The sequence below is a fragment of the Candoia aspera genome, chromosome 1, assembly GCF_035149785.1.
Source record: "Candoia aspera isolate rCanAsp1 chromosome 1, rCanAsp1.hap2, whole genome shotgun sequence".
In the NCBI taxonomy this organism is placed as follows: domain Eukaryota; kingdom Metazoa; phylum Chordata; class Lepidosauria; order Squamata; family Boidae; genus Candoia; species Candoia aspera.
The window spans coordinates 310,337,067-310,355,813 of record NC_086153.1 but is presented as its reverse complement, the minus strand read 5'-3'; the positions used below and the strand labels follow the sequence as shown (position 1 = coordinate 310,355,813).

The following is an 18,747-nucleotide window of genomic DNA, read 5'->3' as shown; positions in this document are numbered from 1 at the left end:
TGTATAGGTTTAAGCTATGGGATACTCAAGGCTCATTATTTAATCTAATGAGATACATTTATTAGAAGCCTAAGTGGTGCTGTAACAAATCATTGATGATACTTACATACCAAAAGTGAATTGTGTATAAAAGGCTTTGGAGTAAGGAGTTGATATCAGCTATCTAAAAAAATTACCACATTTTAAAATTAAATTAATTTTATTATTCACAAAAGAAAAAAAAATGACATGAATAGTCATATATTATTCAGTTAACGTAGCATATACAGTATGTTCATATCATACTACTGTATACAGTTAATTTGTTTACATTTAAGTAAGTTTGCCTAATGTTAGAAATAAAAACAATGGAAAAATTAAATATACAGAATAGTATATCTAGTTTCTAAATAATCTTATAGTTGACACTGCTGGTAATAGAATGCTTGTTGAAAAATGAGAAGAGAGGTAAATTTTTAAGATAGTTGATGGAGGACAGAGATTTTTTTTCCAAAGCTAAGAGCACACAAAAGCCATTGCCTTTGGCCTTTTGTTTTAATACTGCTAGTATGTAATTCAAAATAATATGAGCATCTACATAATTAACCTATGAGACCCAGTGTGGTGTAGTGGTTAAGGGGTCCCCAATTCAAGATCAGACCCTGCCAGGGAAGCTCACCCTCTTTTAATCCAATTTACCTCATAGAGTTGTTGAGGAGAAAAATTGGAGGAGGGACTGTGTAGGCCACCTTAAGCTCCTGGAAGAAGGGTGTGATATTTGTTTGTTAGATTTATAACTTTTATCCAAAAGGTTATCATAGTAGCACAAGACTATATCATTGAATCAGTGTTACATATCATCTTGAGCAATTAGTGAAATTTTCTGTTTTCTCCTGAAAAGATGCATACATGTCAAATATGCATTAAATAATATTTTTGATCAATAAATCGAAACTTTAATTCTATAGAAATCTGATTTATATATGCCAAAATAGTCTTCTACTGGCATTGATGGAATCAAATTCCCTTTTTTATGCCTCTCTATACTCTTGAATATCTAATTTGTATAAAATAATAACCACTTATAAATAATTATTGCAAGCTTATCATTTCACAATTTTCTGTAGAGGGTTCTGAAGCTTTTTGGCCTATAGATCCATGTCTAGATGTTAAAAGATGTTGTAAAAGCACTCTGTGCTTTTTGACAAATGATATTTATGTTGTAAAATCCTCAAATAGTAAGAATTTATCATCTAGTCTTAATTGAGCCAGAGCACCACCAGCTGATCTGTTATTAAATTAGGGAACAGCAGTTGGTAAGTGCTGTCCATCCTCTGATCCATCCTCCAGAGGGTATAATCTAACCTTCCATTTGTAATTTCCTAGTAGTCCACTTTGGAGAATTATATTAGAGCTCTAGCCCTTCTTGAAAATAGCCTTCAGAAATGTTGCTGATAATAGATCTCCATGGTGTCCCTGTTTGGCCCTGCTTGCTGTTGTAACCAAATTCTGAATCATAATAATGTCAACAGTAAGTTTAGGACTTGTAATATCTGTCCTGCATAGCACTTCATACATGATTGTGTTACTGTGGCCACCTGTAGATGTTCTTCATTATGCACTGCAGAAAATTATTATTGTTACTGAAGTTACTGTACTGTTATTATATCCTACCTTTCTGCTTGTGGAGGACAGCTGCACAGTTTTCACGGTCTTAATGCAGATAGAAATTAAAAAGGAACTACTTCATTTGTGAATCATAATGATGGCATTCTTCATTATTTAAACAGATTTATTGTAAAAGTGTAAAATCAATTAAAAAAACATAAGCTTGAACAAAGTAAGGAGGCAGGAGGAAACATCTTCAAGGTCATAGGCTAGATGTTGACTATTGTATAACGGGCACAGGAAACATCCTGCATACATGTAGCACGCTTGTGCTCACAGTGTAGAACCTTATGTAGTACAGTACTATTGGTATGCAAGAGGGAAGTAGCAGGCATGCAGGAACACTAAGGTGTGCAGAAATGGGCACCTTAAGGTTAGCAATGCTGATGATGTTCAGTGGGCCCAGAATGCTAAAAGAGTGATGTGTTGAGAAAATAAATGAAGGAGAAGAATGGAATATCCCTTTTAGACCAACTGGCTAAAACATTGCCCTCCACATCATAACATTTATTTCACCCTTAGTGACAATACAGAGTGTAATTGACTCAAATGTCTTTTTCCCACTTACGACTAATATGCAAAGCCAAACTAGACAACTTAGATACACAGTGAAACTAACCTTACGGCATATTTTTTCCAAAGTAGGCATTGTGCATCAACTATAGCAATCACTTTACAGCACTCTCTGACCAACTGAGCATTTTGAAAATACTTGGCAAGTTTTAGCATATAAAAATATTCGGAGTGGATCTTCAAAGACTTTTTGATGTTCTGTTCTTAAAAGTGAGCATTCACACTGCTTAGGGCGATTTTGAGGCAAGATAACCATGAAGTGATAATATGGAAATGAATGTTTTATTTATTTATTTATTTAAATAGAAGTTTATATAAAATAAAGGGGAATCTAAGGAGAGCCTTTGAGGGTTGTGGAGCAGGCAGAAAAAGAAGAAAAAAACAAAAGTGAATCTGTCAGAACCTTGGTAGTTGGGCAGGCTCAGTCAGCATTGTGAACAGGGGCTGCTGAACAGAAAAGTTCAGGGGCATAAAAGTGAAAGGAAAGAAGAGCTACTCTTATCAATGTTAGCTTATCATACCAGTATCTTATGTCAGGGATACACACGAATAAGCTGGATTTTAAAGGGAAGCAGGAAGCAGAAGTTAAAAAGATTCATTCTCTCTTGCATTTCAAAAAGGTGAATTTTTAATGTACAGCATATGCTTTTAAAAAAGCTTCTCAGCTGCAGGAAACAAATGCCAGTGGCTAGCCAACTGCCATTTTAAAACCATTTTTACTGGATTGGCCTTGGTTTTTCATTTAATTCAAAACAATGTTGCAACAACTATCTTTCAGGTACATCCCTTTGAGGGAGAGGACTCTTTATTAGGTGAGCCAACTTTATTAGATGAGCCATAGGTAATCAACCAATTATTCTAGGTGTCTGTTGAAGAGTATCTTTTCAATCAGGCCTCCCCAATATGAATGAGGCTTCTGCTTTCCTTTTCTCTACCCCCCATTTTAATTAAGATGATTTTACAGTGTTTTAATTTATTGTATAATTTTTATTTGTAAATTGCTTCAAGACATATTTGCATAGGAAGTAGTTGTTGTTTGTTTGTTTGTTTAGTCGCTTCCGACTCTTCCTGACTTCATGGACCAGCCCACGCCAGAGCTTCCTGTCGGTCGTCAACACCCCCAGCTCCCCCAGGGACGAGTCCGTCACCTCTAGAATATCATCCATCTTGCCCTTGGTCGGCCCCTCTTCCTTTTGCCTTCCACTCTCCCTAGCATCAGCATCTTCTCCAGGGTGTCCTGTCTTCTCATTATGTGGCCAAAGTATTTCAGTTTTGCCTTTAATATCATTCCCTCAAGTGAACAGTCTGGCTTTATTTCCTGGAGGATGGACTGGTTTGATCTTCTTGCAGTCCAAGGCACTCTCAGAATTTTCCTCCAACACCACAGTTCCAAAGCATCTATCTTCCTTCTCTTAGCCTTCCTTATGGTCCAGCTCTCACAGCGCCATATGTTACTACAGGGAACACCATTGCTTTAACTATGTGGACCTTTGTTGTCAGTGTGATGTCTCTGCTCTTAACTATTTTATCGAGATTTGTCATTGCTCTTCTCCCAAGGATTAAGTGTCTTCTGATTTCCTGACTGCAGTCAGCATCTGCAGTAATCTTTGCACCTAGAAATACAAAGTCTTTCACTGCCTCTATGTTTTCTCCCTCTATTTGCCAGTTATCAATCAAGCTGGTTGCCATAATCTTGGTTTTTTTGAGGTTTAGCTGCAAGCCAGCTTTTGCACTTCCTTCTTTCACCTTCATCATAAGGCTCCTCAGTTCCTCTTCGCTTTCAGCCATCAAAGTGGTATCATTGCATAACTGAGATTGTTAATATTTCTTCCAGCGATTTTAACTCCAGCCTTGGATTTCTCAAGCCCAGCATGTTGCATGATGTGTTCTGCATACAAGTTGAATAGGTAGGGTGAGAGTATAGAGCCCTGCCATACTCCTTTCCCAATCTTAAACCAGTCTGTTGTTCCATGGTCTGTTTTTACTGTTGCTACTTGGTCGTTATACTGATTCCTCAGGAGGCATACAAGATGACTTGGTATCCCCATACCACTAAGAACTTGCCACAATTTGTTATGGTTCACACAGTCAAAGGCTTTAGAATAGTCAATAAAACAGAAATAGATGTTTTTCTGAAACTCCCTGGCTTTTTCCATTATCCAGCGGATATTGGCAATTTGGTCCCGAGTTCCCCTGCCTTTTCTAAACCCAGCTTGTACATCTGGCAATTCTTGCTCCATAAATTGTTGAAGTCTACCTTGCAGGATCTTGAGCATTACCTTTAGGAAGTAGTATAAATCATTATTTATAAAAAATAAAAAAAAAACTATATAAAATCGGTGTAAAGGAAGGAGAACATTCATTCTTTTGAAGCTGCATGGCTTTGTAATTTTGTGTACTTGATTTTCCATTAGATCACATTTCAAAAGAAGGGTTTATTAAAATCCATTCAAGGGTAAGCTGAGGCAAAATGTATTGTTCAAACAGCTTTTTGACACAATATACTATAACTTGCCTCTGTGATTTCTGTCACTTTTTATACTACCATTGTGTTGTTTAAGATGCATTAATGGTCTAGACTTTTTTTGGTCACATTTAGTCTGAAGAAAGAAATATTTAACTCTAAGTAGTAATAATAGGAGCACTGACTGTTGAATCAACCTTAGAACTGGCATAAAACATGTTCTCCCTGTCAAATGCCTCAATTGCTGAGATTAAGAGGCCTTTCTTACGTCTTGGACTATAACACCAATCTTAATTGCTTCTAGAAAGCTATCCTTGAATCTCTTGTTGTTCCAGAGCTGTAGCGTACATTGGGAAATACCAGCACTTCTATGGCCATTTGCCCACTATTAGAATTGGGGAGGGGGAAGGGTGGATGAGGAGATCATACTCTCAAGGGATGTATATCCCTCCTTCCATTTTTGATTTCTTAGTACACCTTAATCCTTAATGTGGCCAATAGTCTGGGAGGAAGTAGCATCTGTGTGCTTAAATTGTCTGGTTTATTTACTGATTAGCTTCTCTCCCAGCTTGTATATGAGAATAAGACAGTTTGCTGTTTCATTCATGAACTGGCTCACATTCATTTACTTTGTCTTGTCATATTCAGGGCAAGCACCCATGATCAAAATAATTAAATGTCAGAGCCCATGCACCATTAGCAGTTAGTATGTCTGATCATGTTGCCATGTTTCTTTTTTATGGTATATATGTAAGTATCTTCTAGCAGAACAGAAGTCAGGGGAAAAGAGAAACATGATATTCTCCTGATCCATCATCACTGCTATTTGTTGCTGCCAGGAATAAAGAACAAGATTAGGAAATGTTATATTTTTCCTGCATGAAACAGCTGCTTTGAAAAGTCAAGGTGGAATATCTAGGAATTCATCTGAATTGGTATTTCACAGTGGAGGAATTTACATCTTAGATAATGATAAATCTGCCCTGTATGTCCAGTGGTTCCATTTTATACTTAGCAAAATCCTGAGTATTGAGTTGCAGTTGGTCTACCTCTGCCTTTGAGAAAACTTCTAGGAATACTTTCTAACCTTTTTTCTGGATACTGCAAGGAAAAAGCAGGATATGTTTGAAAGTCAAAAAAATTGCTAACCTTTTCCTATTAAATGATGGATATGATTATTACATTAAACACAATTCAAATGCAGTCCTAGTAGCTGTTACTATTCAATTATTATAGTAGCTTAAAAATCAGCATGTTCAAAGCTTTTGATAAAGGGAGTGATGGAATGATTTATTCTCAGGATGAATTTTTCAGATTTAGATAGGGTTCTAACATTCAGCTTTCACTAGATGCTCAATGTAATTGAATGGAATCTTGGATTAGAACATGGAGAACTGTAAGTTGGTTTCTCCCAACCCTTTTAATACTTTAAAGAATTGTATGCCATAAGCTATGGCTGAGATTAACTGCTTAAGATGAATATGGATTTTGGGTATGTACAGGTTATGTTAAGTGAGAACAGATATCTCTTCATTAAACATGTTTATATTATAACTGTTGGAGAAAAAAATTATTCACAGTCCTCTGGGTTACTTTTCTAATTATTCTCCCCTTTTCTCTGTCCCTTCTTTTCCTCTACAGGTAAAGATGAGCCTTCAAGCTATATTTGCACAACATGCAAGCACCCTTTTAATAGCGCTTGGTTCTTGCTTCAGCATGCCCAGAATACACATGGATTCCGCATCTACTTGGAAACTAGCCCTTCAAACAGCTCCCTTACTCCACGCATCACCATCCCTCCTCCTCTGGGACCAGAGACTGTTGCACAGTCCCCGCTGATGAATTTCCTAGGCGACAATAACCCTTTTAGTCTCTTACGAATGACAGGTCCCATCCTGCGTGATCATCCTGGCTTTGGTGAAGGTCGGCTTCCCAACACACCTCCCCTCTTCAGTCCACCACCTCGCCATCATCTGGATCCACATCGCCTTAGTGCCGAAGAAATGGGGTTAGTTGCCCAGCATCCTAGTGCCTTTGACAGAGTCATGCGTTTAAACCCCATGGCAATTGAGTCGCCCGCGATGGATTTCTCCAGAAGGCTTCGAGAACTGGCAGGAAACAATTCCACCCCACCACCAGTCTCACCCAGTCGCAGCAACCCTATGCATCGCTTGTTGAATCCTTTCCAGCCAAGCCCTAAATCTCCTTTTCTGAACACCCCTCCATTGCCACCAATGCCTCCAAGCAGCACTACACCTCCTCAGCCTCAGGCAAAAAGTAAGTCCTGTGAATTTTGTGGAAAAACCTTCAAGTTTCAGAGCAATCTCATTGTCCACCGGCGCAGTCACACAGGAGAGAAGCCCTATAAATGCCAACTCTGTGACCATGCTTGTTCCCAAGCCAGCAAGTTAAAACGCCATATGAAAACGCATATGCACAAAGCTGGGTCCATGACAGGGAGGTCCGATGATGGATTGTCTGCCACAAGTTCCCCTGAGCCTGGCACAAGTGAACTTACTGGAGAGGGACTAAAGTCTAGTGAGGCGGATTTCAGGAATGAGAGTGATCCTTCTCTAGGCCATGACAATGAAGAAGAAGAGGAGGAAGAGGAGGAGGAAGAGGAGCTGGAAAATGAAAGTCGACCAGAGTCAAGCTTTAGCATGGATTCAGAACTAAGCCGTAACCGAGAGAATGGTTCCAAATCGCTGCCAGATGAAAAATCACTTGTCCTAGGAAAAGTGATAGAGAATGTAAGCCTTGGTACCATCCAGCAATACAGTGACATGCTGGCTGAAAAGCAGAAAAGAGGTGGCTTCATGAAAAGGTCTTCAGATCAGCGAGATCTCTGCCCTCGAGACCTTTGCCAGAGAGACACAGGTGATGAAGACTCAGTAGCTGGAGAACTTGACCGCACTGAGGAAGGGACAGTGAATGGGAGGAACTTTGGGCCAGGTGAACCCTTCCCAGGGCTGTTCCCTCGCAAGCCCACCCCTATCACAAGCCCTAATTTAAATAATTCCTCCAAAAGAATAAAGATAGAAAAAGATTTGGACTTGCCACCAGCAACAATAATACCTTCCGAAAATGTTTACTCTCAGTGGCTGGTAGGATACGCAGCATCAAGGCACTTCATGAAGGATCCATTTCTAGGGTTCACAGACTCCCGACAATCCCCCTTTGCGACTTCTTCTGAGCATTCCTCAGAGAACGGAAGCCTGCGTTTCTCTACTCCACCAGGTGATATGCTGGATGGTGGTCTCTCAGGGCGCAGTGGGACGGCAAGCGGAGGCAGCACTCCCCATATCAGTGGACCTGGTCCCGGTCGGCCCAGTTCAAAGGAAGGACGACGGAGTGACACGTGTGAATACTGTGGCAAGGTCTTTAAGAACTGCAGTAACTTAACGGTGCATCGCCGGAGCCACACAGGAGAGCGGCCTTACAAATGTGAGCTCTGCAACTATGCATGTGCCCAGAGCAGTAAGCTGACACGTCATATGAAAACGCATGGCCAGATAGGGAAGGAGGTCTACCGCTGCGACATTTGCCAGATGCCCTTCAGTGTTTACAGCACCCTGGAGAAACACATGAAAAAGTGGCATGGCGAACACTTGCTGACAAATGATGTAAAAATTGAGCAGGCAGAAAGAAGTTAAGCCCCCACTCCCCCCGGGTTAAAAGCAGGGGTCTAGGTAACGTTTAAGTTGTACAGTTTAACTATTGCCAACTGAGAAAAGCTGACCTAACTTGCCTCCATAAACATATCTTAGTGTAACCATGGCAGGTGCCAGAATTTGGCACTTAAATATAACCTGTGTCTACAAAGTTCTATTAAACCTGAGGATTGGTTAAGGCAGTAAAAATTGTGAAGCCTTTTAACTGTGCAATAATTTCTGTATTTATTGGGTTATTTTGTTTTTTGTTTCTGTTTTGGCATGTGCAGGTACTTTTTTTAAATACTTTTTTTTTTTTGGTTTTAGATTTCCTTTTAAATTTTGTTGGGTATCCCATTCTAGTTTTCCCCAATAGTAACCTGAGATTATTTGCATTACAAGGGGAGATGCATATCAATTTAAATTATAATTTTAGAGGGCCGCTGCTTTGTTGAATCTTATGCTGAGCATGTGTAATTTCTTGTGAAGAAGCCAACATTTTATGTTTTTGTTGTTGCTGTTGTCCTTTAAAAAGAAAAAAGGAAATCATTTGAGAATTAGGAAATATTAAATAGTATCGCGGATAACAATCTTAAAATTTTAGCACTTTCTTTTGGATTTGGATTTAAAATTTAGCACTGATGATGCCACTTAAAATAGAGGCCTTTATTTAAAATATTATTTTTAACAGATTCTAAAATAAACATTTTGAGAAATAAAAAGAAATGGGCACCAAATTTTCTAAAGGCAGCTATAATAACAAAAGCAATAGCAAAAATTGTGCATTATTTTTAGGGACCTTGTTTTAATGCCTTTTACTTTTCTGCCATTTCTCTTACACAGTTCATTAAATAAAGAGAAACTGAGAGCCCTGAGCTTCATGTGAAAATTTTAGGAAGCAAAACAGAAAGAAAAGCTTGATTTTTTTGCAGGCATGCCACTTATCCTTGTTCACATTACTCATTACATACATGATAATTGTCACCTGATAACCTGACTACGTACATTTACACTAACTGACCATTCCATACCAATATGCAGCAAAAGACTAGTGTGTTTTTAACTGAACACTAGTTTAATTAGTATACATGTGTGAGTATATATGTCCATAGAGAAATGCACACATAATATGGGTAAAATGATATTTTGATTATGACTGCCATTCACTAAAGAAAACCACTCAATCAGATTAAATCTGCATACATTTGTTTGAGACTAAACAAAATGTTTGAAGAAAAAGGCATATTTTTTTTGTTTTTACAATACGTTTATATGTTGCAGCAGGTGTTCATTTTTGAGGAATCATTCCATGTGTGTGAAATGAAGGGGTACATAGTGCATGCTCTGCGTGCAGAAAGTTCCCAATTCAATTTCTGACATTCCCCAGGTAGGGCTGGGAAAGATCCATTCCTGAAATTCTGTAAAGCGTTGGTCAATGTGGACAATGCCAAACTAGACAGATTTGCTAGATATCAGACAGCCTGTTTTAGTTGTTAAGGGAAAATGCTTTTTCTTGTATGATCCTTACTGTCTGCGTTTTATAATTATATTTAAAAAATCACTAACAAAAAATTTGCCCAATTAATCACAGATTTATTTATTTATATGGTACAGTTGTACCATATGCTGAGAATATTGTTCCTGAGAATAAGCCCTGTTAAAGGTCGTGCAATATGCTTCTTAAGGCTATCAATTAAAGACTGCAACTCTAAATCTTGATTCATTATCAAACCATCACTTTCTCAAAATTTTGCCCTGATTAAATAGTTATTGTTTAATTATAAAATAGGTTAATCTTTTTTCTCTTGTTCATTCCAGTATTCTTTTGAAAGAAAATTTCACACAATTTTAACACCTTGCGCCTTCCATGCAAAGAATTGGATGCCAGCTAATTAACTAATGTAACAACATGTACTTTAAACAAGATGGACAATAAACAGAATTCTGTAGGTGTAGCTCAGTCACCAGAAAACTAGACATTCACTTGATATATAATATGCAAGGTTAGTAACTGATTAAAGTACAGAAAGCAGAAGGAATAAACCATTATTTACTACAAATAGAAGTTGTGTAATCTGACCCTTCCCCCAAGGATTTATTGCTGTGACCAGCATTTTTAAACTGATTCCTATATGATTTAAAGTTGGGGATGAGCAGTACAGTAGCCAATTTGCTGATGACATTTCATTATTCTAGGTGGTTAAAACAACAAGGGACTGCAAATTGCTCTAATAGAGCTCTTTTCAAATTGCATAACTGGGCATTAAGATGGTCATTGCAGTTCAGTATAAAAAGTATAATATGACCTTTCCCTAATTTGATGGATATTTTTATGGGGCATAGCTGGCACAGACTGACCCAGGAAATGGGTTTTACAAATAGTGACAGCTTAGTGAAAACACTGAGCCAGTGTGCAGCTCCTATAAAAACAGTAACAGCAAAAGTCATACTCCATGGTGGGGATCATTAGGAAAGGAATAAAGAAATAAATTTCCTGATACTATAGTTTATTTGTAAGGATACATACAGTGATTATCTTCATGATGTGATCACACTCAGATGTCTGTGTATGCTTCTGGCCACAGCATCTCAAAAAATCATACTGGAAAATGTGCATGAAAGGCAACAAAATTATCAAGGGCAAGAGCAGTTGCTCTATGAGGAGATATTACATCTGGGACTTTTTAGCTTAGATAAAAACAAGTGACTTGGGAGAAAGCAAACATGTATAAAATTATGCCTACTGTAGGGAAGTTTTTCTTTCAGTTATTAGAATCAGGATTATCCAGTAAGGTTGAATGTTGTCAGATTCAGTATAAATCGAATCTGCTGTTACACAGTAGTGATTTTCCCTCCCTTCCAATTTATATGCCAAGTGGTTCAGATATTTGGTGTAGGATTTCTTTATCCATAACTAGTAGACATGTTGGCTTAAAATTATTTCCTGAATCAAAGATGGTATGCTTAAGAAAACCAATTGCTGTGGAGCATAAGCAAGAGGTGCCATGGGGTTCATGTCTTACAAATAGGATTCTCAGAGATATCTGGCTGCCCCGTAAGAAGAGAGAACAGAACTTTTCAGTATGATTCTTATGTGGTTTAATGTATTTTTTTTCTCTAATCAGGGAGAATTTTACTTGGAATGTTTGTTAAGGGAAGGTATGGTTAAGCATGGTAAGGGAAAACTAATGACTTCCAGTGTCACTAGAGCACTCTGAACCCCTGGATGTAGGAAAAACAAAGAAGAATATTGCTTACAGAGCACTGCTTACAGAACATGTTGCTCCAGAACACGAAAGGAAGTGAGCTAAAGCAGATACTTCTCCTTCAGTCTAACCTCAGGAATAGTTCTTTACCTGTTTCAAATATGGCAGTTTCACCTGCTTCATTTACTGTTCCAAGGACTTCATCATCTCCAAAACCAATTCCCAACATTTATATAAATCACACAGAGATTTACAGCTTCATTGTAGGATCCCTTAATTTCTGTTCTGGCATTAATCTCTGTGTTACCATAATTGAATGGAGAAAAAGCAGGGCCATGCCTGCTGGTTGCACCAGTGTATTTCTTCTGAGCTCATGCCTGTTTGGCTCTCTGTAAATTATGGAAACACTTTTTGAAGGGAGTCTGCTCTGCTTAGGCAGGCTCAGTCTATGATGTGGAACCCTGATGAACAGAATTCTAAATCAGGAGAGGCTCAGGGCATTTGAAAGGTGCTTTTATGGACTTGCATTTCTATCACATAGAATGCATGGGAGCAGAATCAACAGAGTTCTCATGAGATCATCTTCAGTCTTCCTCAGGCTTCTAGGATAGTGCTTAAATTGGGCTTATATTTAAAGTGCATCTCTCTTTGAAATGGCCAACTTAAAAGAACAACTGATTAAACAGTAAGATTATATGGCCCCCTAACTTTGCCCACTATTTAGCAGATACCAACTAGCATAACATCCAGTACCCTAATAGTTTCCTTAGAAACAGCCTACCAGCCACATATGGTAGTTCACCAAAGGCTTCCTGTTTTGGCTGCTTGCCGGAGATACAGAAGCAGAAATTTTCAAGTACCTGGCAGGCCCCTATATTGCTGGTGATTTGTAGTCAGCTTGTACAGATTTCTAACTAATGGCATGCTGAAGCCAATACATAAGGCTGCTAATCACCACAGTTAAACACTCATGGGGAGGTTTGTTAGAATATTAGACCTCAAGATTAGAATGTAAGCAGCATTTCTTCTAAAAAGTTGCTCTTGTATGGTTGCATGAAACATGACACAACTTTCTAGACAATCTTAACTTCATAGTTTTTAAACTAGTGCAAGACAGGAGTAGACAAAAGGTAGATCTTGGCCACAAAAAACTAGTGAAAGTATAGCTCTAGGTTTTGATTGGCCCACAGGTATACTTGCACTGGCTTATGTAGCCAATAACTCTACATTAAACACAGCAATGTTTTTATTGTCGCTGTAGCCATTTCATCAAAAAGTGTGGGGCAAGTGGAAAAATTAAAATCCCTAAAGGAGCTTTTAAAAATCTTTGGAAAAAGTAAAAACAAACACATTTCTCCATTAAGTGCATTAATAAAGCAGTTTGCAATTGAAGTGTCTCAGTAAACCTTTTCATTGATCAGCAGCAAATGATAGGAGGTTCGTAACCAACAATGATAGGCAGAGTAGATACAGCTACTATATATAAGGACCAACCGTGAACTGATAAGATATTTTCCCATTAAAATTAAAAATTTCTCACATAACACACAGTTGTGTTATTGTAAAGAAAATATGCCAAAATTTCCAGACCACAGTCTTTTAGGAGTGTGCCATTTAAGTAACTTGTAAGCATTAAGTTTGTTGGGAAGCTTTTAAATTCTGCAGCCTTTCAAATGGTACTGAAATGAAAGATGCTCAATTTCACTAAACTCTCTCTGCTTGAAATTGTAGATCTGACTCCTTTAAAACAAAATTTAAGACACAATTTCTTTATAAATTCTGAATTTATACAATTATGAAAATTCTTCATAATTTTTGAAATTACAACTTTCTAAAGAACTCTTCCATTCTAAATAAGGTGTTTTGGGGGTGTGCGTTTTTTAATTTCCCATTTTTAAAACATGTATTGTTTTTGTACATTTGTTTGCCACATACATTTCAGTCCCATTCCATTTTACACATTGCATAGAGTTATTGGAGGTACTCAATTTACATTAAATCTCTTTTCCAATTAAATTGTAAATGATAAACAGAGGTTCCTTCATTGGGAGGTGCTAAAATGTCCCCTGAATTTTACGGAAGTCACTGATCACTTCACTATTATTTCTGTTTGAGTATTTAATTTGGAAACCCTTTTTATTCTGAACCTTCACTTGGTTAATAACGTTTATTTGAAGAAGAAAAAATATTGTAGTTAAATTTATTCACTTGCTTTTAGTTCCATGGTTCTTCTGAGGGAAGCATGGGCAGTGGCTAGAAGAGATACATTCTTCATTCTTTTTCATTTTCTTCTCAACTTGAGTATTTTGACTGAGCAAAGCCTAATTTCTCTGACATGTTAATTGATCAGACATAGAACAATGAGATTTCTTGTACTTTCATCCTGATATATAACACTTTTTTGTGAGCAAACCGTAGGTCTAGTTCATTGCTGTTCTTTTAGCCTTTCAGATCAGGACAGGTGCCCTCAGCTGAAATGTAAATCTTTGTGTGTGTGTGTGTGTGTGTGTGCACGCACACACACACATATACATATCTTCATAACCTGAGGATTTTCTAGGGAATAATTTGAAAACCCCTGATATTGTTAGTATACATTAATACAAAAGTTACATTTTGATTCTGTTGACCTGCACTTTAAAGCGTGTTTGTTTGTTTGTTTGTTTGCATTGAAGACCAGTGGCTTCTGAACAAGAAATTACAGTATTTTTGTCTTTGCTTGGCCCAGCGATGGGTGAAACTATTAAAGGGGGACATCTGAGATTAAGTGTCAGTGTTGCTAAGCATGGCATTCACAATACTGGCACTATAAAAAACTAATAATAATTTATTGGACAGTTTTTCTACTGCCATTTCAATTCGATGTGAGTGCCTTGAAAACTGATCTTCCTATTTCAGTCTCTTGAGACACATGCAAACAATTTTTGTGAAATGAAAAGACTTTTCAAAAAAGGTAGAACAAAAAAGGTATGTTCTTTAGATTAAAAAACAAAGAGCCACATTTACATTAAAAAAATAACCTGGTTGAAGATAGTGGACATGAAAATGCCATAAGACCCAATCAAATGAAGATGTATATCCAGCACAACTTCGGACATCCATTTGCTGAATTATTCTCAGCCTTTCTCTTTTTTTTCAGGACAACGCTGCTTAGGAAATGGAATGGAAATGATTTACTGCTGAATTAAAACTCAAATGACACAAATTGCAAGTTGTTATCATTGAATGAAAAAAAAATTCAGGAACAACGGCTAATTTTTTTAAAAAGTTAAATTTAGTGCACTCTGTCTTAAAATACGTTTACAGTATTGAATACATACAAGGGTAAAAAAATGTGTGTATGTGTGTTTGAGCAATCTCTTTTTTTTTTCAAAGTTTGCTTAATAGGTTATTAAAAATGCCATAATGGCCATGTGTATATTGTTTTCTTTTGGTGACGGGGTTTTAGTATATATTATATATATTAAAATTTCTTGATTACTGTAAAAGTGGACCAGTATTTGTAATAATGGAGAATGCCTGGGCATTTTACAAAACCAGAAAGAAAAAAAAAACTTTTCTCTTTTTTCCTTGAAAATGTTGCAGTAAAATTTAAATGGTGGGTCTATAAAATTTGTTCTTGTCACTGTAACTGTAAAGTCTGAGTTTTAGTATTTTTTTTTTTCTGCTTTGGGTGTTGAATTTTTATTTCAAGAAAAATGTATAGAAACTTGTATTTGGGGATTAAAAGGTGACTGCTACACCATGTAGAAAAAGTACGTAGGAAAAAAAATGCTTAATATTGTTATTGCTTTGCAGATTAAAAAAAATCACATTTCTGACCTGTACCTATTTTTATCTCTTCCTCCCTTCCCCACCTTCTCCCTATCCTCTTCTTCTGGAATGAATATTGATATTGGTTGATTCATATAATGTAGGCACTTGCTGTATTTTTACTGGAACTTGTAATTTTTTAACTGTACGCTTGTCCTTTTAAAGGGATTTAATGTACTTTTTTGTTAGTGAATTTGGAAATAAAAATAAAAACAAACAAACAGGCTGCCATAATATATTTTTTTAATTTGGCAGGATAAAATAGTAAAAAAAAATTTGTATGTCAAGACCTTATTGTACAGAAGAAGGTAAAATAAAAAGGTTGTTTGACGACCTGTAGGTAAAAGAAACAAAACAATTATTATTTTTAATTATTTGGGGGGATAGGGGTGTTAAGTTTTGTTTCATTTAAAATTTTTGTTTACTATTTTAGTTGTGTGCATGTATATATATAAATATATATAAATATTTTTTTCTGTCAGAAATGGCCTACAAAAAAACTGCTGTTCCTTCAAGGCAGTAATAACTTCGAAGCTGCCTGGACCCCTTGTATCAAGGCCTTCCCAGGTATAGTTGAACTAGGTGGTTGGCTGTTGTCTGTTGTTAGAAGAAATTTCATTTTTGTGAACTTGTTTGACTTAACATTCCACAGTTCCCCTCACCCCAAAGGGAGGTGGCTTTTTCCTGGCAAATGTAAGCTTTCTAGCTATGTTCCATAAAACTGATATGTGTGTTTAAAATATCCAGTGATACTGAACTAGATGGCACTGCATCTCCTGAGGGATGAAGTGGTCTGTATGCTGTCCTCCTCTCATCACTGAACAGATGGTAGCACTCTGTCAACTGTCGGTTAAGGGAATGTGTAACCAGACCTCAGCTCACCCAACCGTGCAAGATTTTCTACTATGTAAAGCCCCTGTCCCTTCGGAGGGGCCTGATCTGGAGACTTTATGGGATCAGGGTACTTGTTCATTACCACCTTCTACCCTATCCTCTTCACAGCTTTCAGGTGAAAAAAGAAGAAAGAGCAGCATTCTGTTGAGTACAACTGTGAATTGCAGTGGAGTAAAAATTGGTCCAGGAGCATTCTACTTTTTTTTTCTCCCTGTAAGAAAGGGACCATTGTACAGGTTTTGCCAGTCTGTGTTCTTTTGTCTGCTTTGCTGCTGCTGTTGACTCCTAATTGTACATTCCATAAATTTTCCAAATATTTGAAGGACTAGGATGAAATTCTGTATTTATTTTATTGACTAAGGTATGTTTCCCCTCCTTCCATCTTTTATTTTATCTGGGTGGAGTAAGGCAGGAAGACATTAACTCAAGGCTGATGAAAAAGCTACTGATATTTACTTAAGAGGGTTCCAGAGATGTTATGAAAAACATCATTGAGAGGAACTGATCATGAAAACAACACACACACGATTTAGATCTAAAATTTCTGCTCTGTTGGCAACAGGGCTTTTCCTACCTATGGGAGGTTCTTTGTGCAGTGGAGAGATCCTACTGATGGAAAGCTGGATCTTCATTAATTCTCTTTTCCCCAGCAGTCTGTTTTGCCCTCCACCATTTTCTTCCACCCTGAGTGCATCTTTCCCTAAATTAGAAACAGTGAACAAAAAGGGAATAGATGAGGATCACCTCCCCTCTTACTGTCAGTGGAAAAACTCCAAATGTAACTCTGCTCAGGAAATGCTACTGCCAGGAAAAGAAGCTGCATCTAACCCATTCTATTCCATCTCTTCCAAATTAGGGATAAAATCATATGCTTAAAAAAAAAACCATTGTGGAAAAACAATTCATTGGATGTATCTCTAGTGACCATCAAAGAACAGATAATAAATTCAACTTCTTGCAGGGATATTTCACAGTATTTTACGCATTTGACTTTCCCTTAATTGGGATATGTCCTATGAATTCTTTTGGAATATTTTTGGTCACAATCAGGGTTATAATTTTCATTCCTAGATGCTAGTTTCACCCAAAACGTATTCTGTAATCAAGGGAATTCACATATTATCTGTCACTAAGGGTACCACACAATCCTCTTCATTTTAGATGAACTCAATTCTGAACCACCAGCAGCTGTGACTTGAATAGCTGAGAGCCCAATATGTGGTACTTTAAAGCACAAATGTTATATTCAGTGAAACTATAATGACCCCTCCCTTTCTGCTTTTAGGATTCCAGCTTTACAAGACCATAAGCACAATGTGGTGGACATATTCTAGTTATCTCGGCTGTTACAACTGATGTTACACTGGTAAAATTGAAAAATAAATTTTTTTTAAGTCAGAATTATTCCAAACTGCAAGTCTATCCCACACTTAAAAAATTTGTTCACAGAGCATTTCTGGAGTGACATTAAAAAAAAAAAGGATGTAAAATTTAAAAAAAATGAGTTGTACTTCTTGTATACTTTCATGACTTCAGCATTTCATCCTAGTCCTGATCACAGTCCAAGATTTTGTTTTCACAGGCAAACTCATTTTATGGTGCTCTTTGTATTTTAGAATTGCAAAGCAAAGTACTGTTGATTTCAGTTGTTTGCATTTGTACCAGCAAGTAAACTATTTTTATTACCTTTTTCTATTTCTTATTGTATGAGCTTTCGTTGTTTACTTGGAGGTTTTGTCTTTTACAACAAGTTTGGAACTATTTATTATTGCTTAGTATTTGTGCTCCATTTAAAAAAATAGGAGCACATTTTCTATTATGGATACAAATGTTGAGATGGCAGGAGGTCATTTCAATATCACTTAGTAAAATATTTATTGTTCCTTTTATTCTCTGTACAAGACTTTTGGCCTCTTTTCTCCCCTTACTGTCACATTGTTGAGTTCAGCATGTGTCTACCATTTCATTTGTACGCTCATTCAAAACAACATTTGTTCCAGTTTCAAGATATAAAAAATAATAAATTGGACATTTGACATGATCTCCAAATATTGTCTTTACTGCTTATTTAGATTTGGAAGGAGTTTAGACTAGCATGGATTGTATGGAAGACATTTTGTTTAACTGAAAAATCATTTTAGACCCCAGATTTTTTTTAGGGGGGAGGGTTGTTAAAATATATTGCTGAGCTGCTTGTTACACAACATCCCCAGAACACTATTTTAACATGAAAATGTACTTTTAAACTTACTTGTAAGAACACTCCTTCACTTTCTCTTCTTGCTTTTGTGTACATGTGGATAAAAGGAAAGTTTCACATCTAAAGGCAAAGTAAAGTCATGGTTACTTTGAAGACACTCAAGTACTTGGTCCAATTTCCTTGTAATACAAGGGGTCAGCTTCATTTCTTGGACTTCATATTCAAACTTTATTTATTTATAACATTTATATAGTCACTCAACTCAGACAACTGGCATTACTAAAAGAAAAAAAATCAAAA

At 36.9% G+C, this 18,747-nt stretch overlaps 1 protein-coding gene across 7 annotated transcripts in view; it reads left to right on the top strand.

Annotated features, from left to right (window-relative positions):
- The window catches only part of BCL11B (BCL11 transcription factor B), a 169,034-nt gene extending 150,738 nt beyond the window's left edge, over nt 1-18,296 (top strand). For 6 of the 7 annotated variants that reach the window (XM_063290297.1, XM_063290298.1, XM_063290299.1 and 3 more), the window contains one exon: nt 6,326-13,504. In XM_063290297.1, coding sequence (XP_063146367.1) covers nt 6,326-8,337 — 2,012 coding nt within the window. In that variant the 3' untranslated portion in view covers nt 8,338-13,504. Of the gene's footprint in view, nt 1-6,325; nt 13,505-14,679 lie in introns of those variants that run through there. The other variant, XM_063290301.1, reaches the window with a different exon arrangement.
- Nucleotides 18,297-18,747: the final 451 nt, after the last annotated feature.